The following is an 11,886-nucleotide window of genomic DNA, read 5'->3' on the forward strand; positions in this document are numbered from 1 at the left end:
TCTTCTGAAAGAAAGTGAAGACAGTATAAATAATGCAAAGATATCCTGTGTTAATGGATCAGGAAACATACTATGTTAAGATATCAGTAATAAGGACATGGACTTGGCCCAGTGGTTAGGGCGTCCGTTTACCACATGGAAGGCCCGCAGTTCAAACCCCGGGCCTCCTTGACCCATGTGGAGCTGGCCCATGCGCAGCGCTGATGTGCGCAAGGAGTGCCCTGCCACGCAGGGGTGTCCCTGCTTAGGGGAGCCCCATGTGCAAGGAGTGTACCCCAAAAGGAGAGCTGCCCAGTGCGAAAGAAAGTGCAGCCTGCCCAGGAATGGCACCACACACACGGAGAGCTAACACAACAAGATGATGCAACAAAAAGAAACACAGATTCCTGTGCCGCTGACAACAACAGAAGCGGACAAAGAAAAACACACAGCAAATAGACACAGAGAACAGACAACTGGGGCAGGAGGTGGGAAGGGGAGAGAAATAAATAAAATAAATAAATCTAAAATAAAAAGATATCAGTAATACCTAAAGCAATCTACAAATTCAATGCAATCCACATAAAAATTCCAGAAAAAAATCAGTTTCACTGGGTTAAAGCTCTGGTAACCACAAACTTAGCGGCTTAAAACAATTTAAATCTGGGAAGTGGATGTGCCTCAACCAGTTGGGTACCTGCCTACCACATGGGAGGTCTGTGTCTGGTCCTGGTGTCTCCTAAAGAAGATGAGCAGATGCTGCGCCCACCACAACAAGCTAGACACCATGTCCCTTTCTACTTCAACCAAAAAAGAATCTTACGCTCTTCAGAATTGTGGCAATTTGAGATTATTTGTGAATTCCAAAAAGATATTATATCTGTAAACAGGTCTGTTCCTCTGGGCGTGATACCCTTTGATTGTATTAAATTCAGTTGAGATGATTTTGATTAGATTATGTTAAGAGTAGGACTTGGATTTGACCACATCATTAGGGCATGCAGGGTTGAGTCCCTGCCCTCTTGGAGGGCTGATATAAAGGGGCACTCATTCAAGAAGACACAGAAGAAGGTACACAAGAAAAGAGAAAGAGCTTCATAGATGCCAGAGGAAAGAACATTGTCATGACACAGGAGAGAACTTTGATCCTCTGGCCTGGAAAGAGAAATAAGCCATTTGCCTGATAGCTTGCAGCTGAAGAGAACAGAGCAGCTGAGCTGAGGAAGCTGGGAAAAATCAAACCCCATGCCATCTGTAACAGAGAGAGAGGAAGGCTGAACTCCTGCAGAGACCGGCAAGCATCTTTCTTCAACACCTGGCAACTGATTTTGGTGAGCTGAACTCTTTAGGGCCTTGTAACTGTAAGCTTTTACCCCAAATAAATACCCTTTATAAAAACCAACAGATTTCTGGTAATTTGCATCAGCACCCCTTTGGATGACTAAAACAAGAATTCTTAATACCATTCTCACAGGACTTATCAAAGAAAGGTGTATTCAGTGCCTACAGTCTTTTTTTATTTTTAAAGATTTATTTATTTATTCATTTCTCTCCCCGATGCCACCTCCCATTGTTTGCACTCGCTGTCTGCTTGTCTTCTTTTTAGGAGGCACCAGGAATGGAATCCAGGACCTCCCATGTGGAGGGAGATGCCCAATCACTTGAGCCACCTCCAATCCATGCTTGTTGTGTCTCTCATTGTGTTTCCTCATTGAGTCTTCTCATTGTGTCATCTCGTTGCATCTGCTCACTTGCAAGCCCAATGTGTCAACTCACTGTCTTGCTTGTCTTCTTTAGGAGGAACGGGGAAACAAACCTAGGACCTCCCATATGGTAGGTGGGCGCCCAACTGCTTAAGCCACACCCGCTTCCCACCTACATTCCTTTTCTCCTTTACTTATGCACAGAAAACTCCTAGATAACAGAGGCATTCATGGTTGCACCCCCCAGAGTACCTGTCACTACACAAATAGGAGGTAAACAGAATACATGCTAGGAATTCTGAATTAAATTTATACACAACTGTTGGGATTACATATCTATTACATAAAATAAGGTTTGTGTATTCAAGTTCAAAATAGATGGTGTAGGAGGAAAACGGACTTTGGCCCAGTGGTTAGGGCGTCCGTCTACCATATGGGAGGTCCGCGGTTCAAACCCCGGGCCTCCTTGACCCGTGTGGAGCTGGCCATGCACAGTGCTGATGCGCGCAAGGAGTGCCTTGCCACGCAAGGGTGTCCCCCGCGTGGGGGAGCCCCACGCGCAAGGAGTGCGCCCGTGAGGAGAGCCGCCCAGCGTGAAAAGAAAGAGCAGCCTGCCCAGGAATGGCGCCGCCCACACTTCCCGTGCCGCTGACGACAACAGAAGCGGACAAAGAAACAAGACACAGCAAATAGACACCAAGAACAGACAACCAGGGGAGGGGGGGAAATTAAATAAATAAATAAATCTTTAAAAAAAAAAAAAAATAGATGGTGTAGGAAATAAGTGGAGGGACAAAGATCTTAAGAGAAAGGGAATGGAATTCTGTACCCAAATAATCTGGATTCATCTCAGATAGGGCAAGGACAATAAGACTAATATCATTAGTACAGTCTCTTCAGACTGAATTTAATTTCTTTAGAAGTAAGGTCATTAGTGGGAAGGGAAAAAGGGAGAGAGGATGCTGAGGCATGAGGAAAACGGAGATGTGAAATAAAGTAGAGAAATACAAAGGACTGCTAATTGGTGCAAACATTGTGGGCCCACAATGTAAAGGAGAACCTCAAGGAAAAGAAACCATCAAAATAGAACTATATCAAAATTATATAGCCATTTCCCAGGGGAAAAACAAAAACAGGTTACTAATCACAGTATAAATATTCAAGAATGACAAATAAGTAATAAAAAATACAGCAAAACACAAAAATAAAACAATACACTCGAACAAGGTTATCAGAGTCAATTTCCACTACGACACAATGATGGTTGAGAAAGAAAAAGCAACTGAGAGAGAGAGCAAAAAATAGTAATATGTCTCTAATTCTATCATAGGAGAGCATGAACATTTCCCCAATGACAAGAGACACTTTTTTAAAAAAAGATTTATTTATTTTTCTCCCCTTCCCCGCCCCCACCCCAGTTGTCTGTTCTCTGTGTCTATTCACTGCGTCTTATTTGTCCGCTTCTGTTGTTATCAGCAGCACAGGAATCTGTGTTTCTTTTTGTTGCGTCATCTTGTTACGTGCATGCGGTGCCATTCCTGGGCAGGCTGCACTTTCTTTGTGCTGGGCGGCTCTCCTTAAGGGGCGCACTCCTTGCGCATGGGACTCCCCTATGTGGGGACATCCCTGCGTGGCACGGCACTCCTTGCGTGCATCAGCACTGCACATGGACCAGCTCCACGCCGGTCAAGGAGGCCCGGGGTTTGAACCGCGGACGTCCCATGTGGTAGGCGGATGCCCTAACCACTGAGCCAAGTCCGCCGCAAGAGACACATATTTAATATCAAGAATATTCTTTTAGTTTTTTTCCTAAATTGAATTTCAAGATTTTTTTAAAAGTCAGATTGAAAGTCTTATCTTAACAAGAATATCAAGGTCAGCAAAAGTACAAGCTCCTCTACTCTACTAAGATAAATTCATACTAACGGGAAGAGGCAGAATCAGCTCTAAACACGTAATTCATTCATTACCGAACTACTAAGAAGTAGGCCTCCTTTACTACCCCTCTCCCTGCATTCCCTTGTTTCTCTTTAGTTCCTTTTACAAATAATGGCTTTCTGCACACAATTCTAGAAAACTTGAAACCAACTAAACCCCACTTCTGGCAAACTGAGGTAGATAGTATATTAGAGGAAATCTTCCAAGAACGGATTTGTGGGGGAGCTGGGCAGTTTACAAAAAAATATTAGTAAGATGAAAATAGTGATTGAACCTTAAATGCAATGCGACAGACCACACAAATTCAGTTCAGTGGCCTGTCTTTAAAAGTAATAATGAATGCAAAGCCTAGTTCCTTACTCAATGGAGTGCCTACTATATATTGCCACAGGAAGAAAACCAATGGTATCTCACATCCCAGAACTTAGTGGCCTGAAGGCAATGGAATGAACGGGGATATCACTTGCTAAGCATCTAGTAGGGCAAAGTACTTTCAAAATATTAGACCATTTAATGTAATCCTTCAACAACCCTATAAGAAAGGTATTATTATCCGCTGAACATCAGAGATGTTTATAATTTATATCAAAATCTGTATCCTTTTCACTAGCCCACACCTTCTGGATGATTCTGAGTGTGCTTAGTCTATAAGAAATAATGACTTTCCCAGGGCTGAATAATAACACAAAATCCTATAATAAACAGTGCTGACTGTGAAGATGCCCTCATTTCTAGGAAAGTCATTGAAGACTAGTACAAATCTGTTCTATTTCAATGCCTTTAGCATCAAATACTTCAAGGTTTACAGATGAATTAGGAAGCTGGTTAGCTGAAATACTACGACTGGTGGCAATTTATGTGGTTTACAAAAATTATTACAGATGTGCTCTCAGAAACCTGAGGTAAGGGAGATGGGAGAGGGGACAGAAAAAAATACTGCAAATATCTAAAGAAATACATATAGCAATAAAAAAATAAAAATTAAACCCAGACAAAAGGTGTTTGTTGATATATGGAGTGAATACATCTTTAAGATCCTTGAAATAAGTGTATCAGTTAACTTAGAAGGAATTGATGTATCCAGATAGTTACAGTATCATCATGGCAATATTTTCATGAGAGGATCTGATGCTTCCAGGTAGCTATAAATGAAGACTAGAAATCTGAGACCCAGATGCTATTCTTTTTTTAAAAATTTCTCTTTAATTTTTAAAAAATTTCTCCCCCTTCCTCCCCCCAGTTGTCTGCTCTCTGTGTCCATTTGCTGTGTGTTCTTCTGTGTCTGCTTGCATTCTTGTCAGCGACACCAGGAATCTGTATCTCTTTTTTGTTGTTGCATCATCTTGCTGCATCAGTTCTCCCGTGTATGTGGCGCCACTCCTGGGCACGTTACACTTTTCTCGTGTGGGGTGGCTCTCCTTGAGGGGTGCTCTTCTTGTGCGTGGGGCTCCCCTACACGGGGGACACCCCTGTGTGGCACAGCACTCCTTGCACACATCAGCACTGTACGTGGGCCAGCTCACCACATGGGTCAGGAGGCCCTGGGTTTGAACCCTGGACTTTCCATGTGGTAGGCGGACACTCTAAAAGTTGAGCCAAATCCATGCCCTCCAGATGCTATTCTGATCAAAAGGGACCCACTTCAGACACAATGAGATATCATTTTAAATTTTGCACGTGCTCTCAATGTTGAAAGGGTTCATAAACTGACCAGAAAGTACTGCTGAGTGAATTGTATATTTATATATTCCATAATGACCTCCAATAATTCCCTTTACTACTTCACCTTTCTTGCATTTTTGCACAATAAAATGATAAAACTGCCAATAGTACCAGCCTTGGAAAATGCATAGAGAAGGAAACACATTTTCATTTGAAAATAAACACCATTTGCTTCCTAGCAGTAAAGTTAAAAAGCAGTAATTTATTGTTAAATCTGGGTGCCTATCAAAAAGTCTTTCTGGAGAATTCACTCTTCCCAATTAAAAAATGTACTACAAAGTTATAGTAATAAAAGCAGTGTGGTAATGACACAGGGATAGACAAATAGACCAAAAGAATAGAACTGAAAATCCATAAGTAGACCTACATATCTAGGGCCAAATGGTTTTTTGACAAGGGTGCCAAGTGTATGCAGTGGGGAAAGAACAATCTCTAACAAATAGTGCTAGGAAACATGTATACTCACATGCAAAAGAATGAAGTTGGACCCATACCTCACACCATATATAAAAATTAACTCAAAATGGATCAAAGACCTTAATATAAAACTCTTAGAAGATAACATAGGAGCAAAGCATCATGACCTGGGATTCAGCAATGGATTCTTAAATATGACGCCAAAAACAGAAGCAACAAAAGAAAAATAGATAAACTGGACTTCATCAAAATATAGATTTGCCATGTAACCTGGCAATACCACTCTAGATATATACCCAGAAGAACTGAGAGCAGTGACATTAAGAGACATCTGCACATGGATGTTCATAGTGATATCATACTTGCCAAAAGATGGAAACAACTCAGGTATCCATCAACTGATAAATGGATAAACTGTGCTATATATACATGATGGAATATTATGCAGCTGTAAGAAGAAATGAAGTCATGAAGCATATGACAACATGGATGAACTTGGAGGACATAATGTTGAGTGAAGCAAGCCAGACACAAAAGGACAAATACTGTATGACAGCACTATTCTGAACTAAATATATTGTGCAAACGCATGGAATTAATAAGTAGAATATGGGTCACCAGAAAATAGAATGAGGTTAGAGAATGGAAAACTGAGAGTCAACCTGTGCAGAACTGGTAAAAAGGCTGTTTGTTAATCTTTGGAAATGAATAGAAAAAGTGAAACCAAAACACAGTGTTTGTAACCAGCAGTGTTATATGCGTATGACAGTAGTTTAAAGGGAATGTCTTAGGTCACGCATATTACTAGAAAGAAAGCTAAAAAAGTAACATGGGACTGTATAGCATAATAAAACCTCATGCGAAATATGAATATGGATAAAAATGTATATATAAGACCGCTTTTCTTTGAAACTGAACAAATGTAAGTTAATGTTAAAAGTTGTTAATATCACACAAAATAAAAAAAACTTATGCTAAGTGAAAGAAACCAGACACAAAGTATTACATAGTATATGATTCCATTTATATAAAATATAAATATAAATCAATTTATATAGATGGAATTAGATGAGTGGTTATGTAGGGCTGTGGAAGGATAGAGGGAATGAGAGGTGCCTGCTAAGGGATGTGGAGTTTTTCTTTTTGAAGTAATGAAATTGTTCTAAAATTTTTTGTGATGATGAATGCACAGCACTGTGATTATACTAAAAGCCATTGATTGTACACTTGGGATAGATTGTATGGTATGTGAATATATCTCAATAAAACTGCTTAAAAAATGTGATACATATACATAATGGAATATTACTCAGCCATGAAAAAATGAAGTTCTGAGACATGCTGCAACATGGAAGAACCTTGAAAACATTACGCTTAGTGAAATAAGTAAGGCACAGAAGGACTAATATTGTATTATGTCACTTATATGATATATTAAGAAATAGCAAATTTATAGAGATAGATTAAAGGTTGGTTACCAGGGCTATGGGGAAGAAGGAAGGGAGAGGTTTTCTTGGTGAGTTTAGAGAGTTTGTAAATAAAAATTCATAAAAAAAAAAACAAAATATCTGAAAGATCCCTTTCAATTCAAGTCAACTGGGAACAATTTTGGAGTTATACCATCATTTCAAGGATATTATTTCATTCAATTCTGTATCTAAGGCCTCAGCTTTGGAAAGAATCGCAAAAGGAAGAGTAAGAGCAGAAGCTGAAAAATCTTCAACTAATACCTCACATGCAAACACAAATAAATTTAAAAGTTCCATCTGCTGCTCAATGAAAAACTGAAGTTTAGAAATACAGCCCTAAGGAAGGAAGGTTAAGAGAAAGATATGATAGACTCAAAGAAGTCATTTTCAAATAAGTGAGAAAAAGCATGACAGCAATTAAAGCTAGAAAACAAGTAAAGGTAATGAAGACATCTCAATTTTCTGCCCCCTTTTCCCTTCCCTCCCCAAACATTCAAAGTTTCTAAAAATAAGTTTCTTAAACTCTTCTAAGATAAAGAGTTTTGAACTTGGAATTAGGAGGACTGAATTCAACTTCATTTAACAAATTCTTCAAGAATACTAACAGTTTGCCAGGTCTTGTTCTGTACCCTGAATATACAACAGTGAACAAGTGAACAAGAAACAAAGCACAACCCTCATGAAGCTTACATTGGAACTGGTGAAAAAACAAGCCATTTAGCCTTTATTTTACTGATTTCATCTGTAAAATTAGGCAATTAGACTCGGTGATTTTCAGACTTTACTGTTCCAAAAACAACTGGGCCTCCACCTCTATTTTAACCACTTCACTTTTTTCTAATTTATCTAGTAGGGCTCTACACACATTTCTTTTGGAATAACAAATTTGTTTTTAAAAAACTTTAGTAACCAAGGAACTAAGTGTTCTCTAAGGTACCATTCCAGTTTTACAATTCTGTCATCTGTGATGTTTCATACCCATAGTTACTGACCTATTTCTTTTTTTCCAAGTCTGGTATTCCAGAGAGATATATTAAAAGGCAAACTAGCTTATGTAGAACTGAAGAATAAACCAGAAACCAAATCACTGCTTAATCTTTATCTACCAAATGGCAATACCATTTAGTAAACATTAGGTTTTTTTCCCCTAAAAATTAGCAAATGAAACAAAGACAGAAACTTGATCTTCTTGTTTCTCTACTTAAACCACTCACCTCCACAAAAACAACAAAACTGTCCCTAGTTCTTTATTTCCAAATTTCTTAAGGTAACATTTAAGGCCTGTCTGAGACCTGGCCCCTTTTCATTCTTCCTTTCCACTTCAATGCCTTGGCTTTCCTACCCAGCTTTCTGGGTTTCTAAACATGCCTTACAGTTCCTAAGCATGCCTTACAATTTTATATTTCCAGACTTGTGCTCATGCAGTAACCTCTGCTTAAAGATAGCTTTCCTCCCCCACCCCTACTTGCTAAATCTCAAGGCCAGAACCAATTTAAATGTCAACAAAATACAGATCAGGTTAGAAGAAAGGCCGGGATTCTATCTTATCCACCACATGATTACCCAACTCAAAAGCATGCAGCAAATGTTGCTGAAATGAATTCATTACTGCAACTTTAAAAGAAAGTAATGATTGCAAACAGGAGAAATCAAGCATCATCTATATTTGGCTTAGAAATGTTTCACTTGATTTTTTCCTAAAGATTTAATGTTCTCATTATGCAATTGGCGAAGTAAATATTCTGGCGTTCCTTGAACATTCACAAAATTTATAAGGCCAAGATAGATATTCGCCATTTTATAAACTGTTCACTAAGACAATTTAAACTCGGAAAATCAAGAAAAGACACAATCCTTGAATCACTGTTAACATGTGTTTTAGAGTGGAATAAAAGACTTGGGATCTCTTCCTAAATTAGAGTGTTCTGGTTCCTTCACACACAACACTGTTTTAAAAGCAAACCAAACCAAACCAAGAATTTATATTAAAGTTACAAGAACACAAACAGGGATACAACACCTAAGACACTGTTCACATTCAAAACCCATTATAGTAAACAATGACTACTGAAAGTAATATTGACAAGTATGGCTGATCCAAAGAATATTAAGGCTAAACCATCACCTTTGATTTACGAAAAAAAATTCAATCACTGCTTCTCAGGATAAAGGACAAACTTCGTGTTTGAAAAAAATATCAGATGTAAAAATTAGATGTTAAGTCCAGTAAATATTCATTAGCCAATTAGAAAAAAAATAATCCAGACAATCATTTAAAGAGTACTAGCGTAGTATTACTCTCGTACACAGTACGCACATATTTGTCTAAGGTATTCGGTCAACTACTTTCCAGGGTTCTCACCTGACATACCATCAAGTCTATGGAGAGCACCCTTCCCTGCACTGACTCCCACCCGCCGGTCCGCACCGACCCATGTACATTCCAAATCGCAAGCTTAGGGAATGGATATTCTAGAGACGATCATTTTTCAGCTGGAACTCCTCCAGACTAAAAGCCTCCGACCTTAGCATAAAAAGCGGCTTTCACGTGGCACTGGCTGCTCTCGGTGCGAAGGCCTTGACTCAAAGCAAGGCCAATTCTGGCACGTTTTTGTATTTTATGAAACTGCAACTGGGAAAAACACCCCGATCTAAAGGTATTCGTTTAAATCCGTTTGACACCTGCTACCTTTCAAGCAAACTTCAATCGCTTGAGCAGCCGCCGCAGCAGCAATGACAGATCTTGAGGCCGAATTGGGTCAGGGTTACAGTTAACACTTATGCTGCATATTTACACCCTTTTGTCTGCAAACTTGAACGCTAACTTAAGTTTTCTCCGAGGCAGCGTGCTCGCTGGGCCGTAAAAATAGAAGCAATTTTCTTAAGGCAGGAAGAGCACGACGCACGCTGCTCGATGGCTACCCCAGCCTCGCCAGACCACGCACCCGGCGGCCTCGGCTCCCCGCCCCGCCTCTCAGCAAAGGGGTCGCTCGGGGCAATCCTCCTGCGCGCCGGCTGCATACCAGGGGTTGTACGTCGCAAATCCGCTCGCCTTTTCCCGTGCCCCTACTCGCCTAGGCGGTTTCGGGCCCGGGGTCCCATTACGTAAACACGCCCAGCCCCGGCGGCCCCCGGCGGGCCCGCGCCCCAGGCCCCGGCGCCCCTCCCCGCGCGCGGCCCGCACCGCCCCTCCCCCGCGCCCGCCGGCCCCGCGGCCTCCGCCCCGCGCCCCGCCGGCCGCCCCGACCCGCCGCGCCGCCGGGCCCGACCCACCCGGGTCTGGCCGCGCAGGCCGCCCGGCCGACGCTAGGCCCCGCGCTCCGCCCCGGCCGCCCGCCTCACCGTTCTGCTGGTGCGGCGCTGGGCCGGGGCCCGCGGGCGCGGCGACTCCCGTGGCGGCGGCTCCGCCGAGCTTGGGCAAGATCCGGCCAGCGCCCGGATGAGGGGACCCGGCGGGGGCCGACATGACGGCGCTGCTGGCGGCGGCGGCTCGGCTCCGGTAGGTAGGCGGAGGAAGGGAAGGCGGGGCCGGAGAGGCGAGAGGAAGAGGAAGGAACGCGCCTGGCGTCACCGAGGGAGTGACCCGGGACCGGGGCTGGGCGCCGGCGCTCGGCCGCGGGGATCCCGGCCCGCCCCGCGCGCTCGACTCCCACCTCGGGTCACCCCCCGCCCTCGAGGGCCTGGCGCCGCCGCAGCGCCCCCTGCAGCCCGGAGCCCGGCGGGCCTAGCCCGAGGCGGCGCTGGGGTCTGCGGCGCCTCTGCGGGTCCCCGCGGCCGCTGCTCCGGCTTGGGCGGGACTGCAGTCCCTTTGAGGCGGAAGGAAGGTTCCCAGTGGGAGAGGGTACCCGGGGGCCTGCTCTCACCTGGGGCGGAGGCTGGTACGACCTCGGGGACGCGGGGGGCGCGACAGTGCTGGGAGGGGGATTCGAGGATTGTGGGGTGACACACAGATCCCAGGACAACGCCAGACCAGACTGACCCACGCCCCTTTTTCCTCCCTCCCTAGAAGAGGAATGCTAGTGTTTTGTTTGTTTTTTCTAATCTTGAATTTTGTTTTCTTTAATATTCCAACGGAAATACGGTATTCAAGCTCTCCTAGGGAGTGTATAATTTCTGGGCAAAGGAAGAGGAAACATTTCCCTTTTCATATACAAACGTGAACCTCGGTAAGAATTGCACTATTCATAACTTTGTCACTGACTTAAAGGATCTAGTGAAGGGAAAGAGGAAAATGGAGTAGGGGAAAGCTAGAATACAAACCCGATCTTCCTCAAGATTTTTGCAAGGATTGGCTTATCTTGTTGGTGTTCAGAAGAGGAGCTGTGGCATCCAGAACTAACCATGCTTTCTTTACATTAGTGAAATATTTGTATCTCCCTGGCCTATCCCAGCGTGTTAACTGTCAAGCCCTGGACGATCACCCAAATCGTTTTGCTGTCTTGGAATCCTGATTCTGCTACCAGCATTCTGTACTGGAAATGAAATTGCTCAGAAACACTGAATTCAAAATAACATCTGGCAAGATGATATTTCTGGAGCCGTAAGGAATCTAATTTACTGAAAGATTTTACAAAGCATAAAGTAAAGTGTGTTGTACTGGTTTTTTTTTTTTTCTTTCTTTTTTATAAATGTTTCCTTTTCAAGTGTTTTTTGTTGTT

General features: G+C 42.7%; 1 protein-coding gene across 4 annotated transcripts in view; it reads right to left on the reverse strand.

Annotated features, from left to right (window-relative positions):
• Nucleotides 1–10,910, reverse strand: part of SEC24B (SEC24 homolog B, COPII coat complex component) — a 113,741-nt gene extending 102,831 nt beyond the window's left edge. Inside the window, exon 1 of one of the 4 annotated variants that reach the window (XM_058294265.2) lies at nt 10,571–10,910. In XM_058294265.2, the coding sequence (XP_058150248.1) occupies nt 10,571–10,694 (124 nt within the window). In that variant the 5' untranslated portion in view covers nt 10,695–10,910. The remainder of the gene's footprint in view (nt 1–10,570) is intronic. The other 3 variants (XM_058294283.2, XM_058294274.2, XM_058294270.2) reach the window with 3 other exon arrangements.
• Between the last annotated feature and the right edge of the window lie 976 nt (nt 10,911–11,886).

The sequence above is a fragment of the Dasypus novemcinctus genome, chromosome 1 (genome assembly GCF_030445035.2).
Source record: "Dasypus novemcinctus isolate mDasNov1 chromosome 1, mDasNov1.1.hap2, whole genome shotgun sequence".
NCBI classification, from domain to species: domain Eukaryota; kingdom Metazoa; phylum Chordata; class Mammalia; order Cingulata; family Dasypodidae; genus Dasypus; species Dasypus novemcinctus.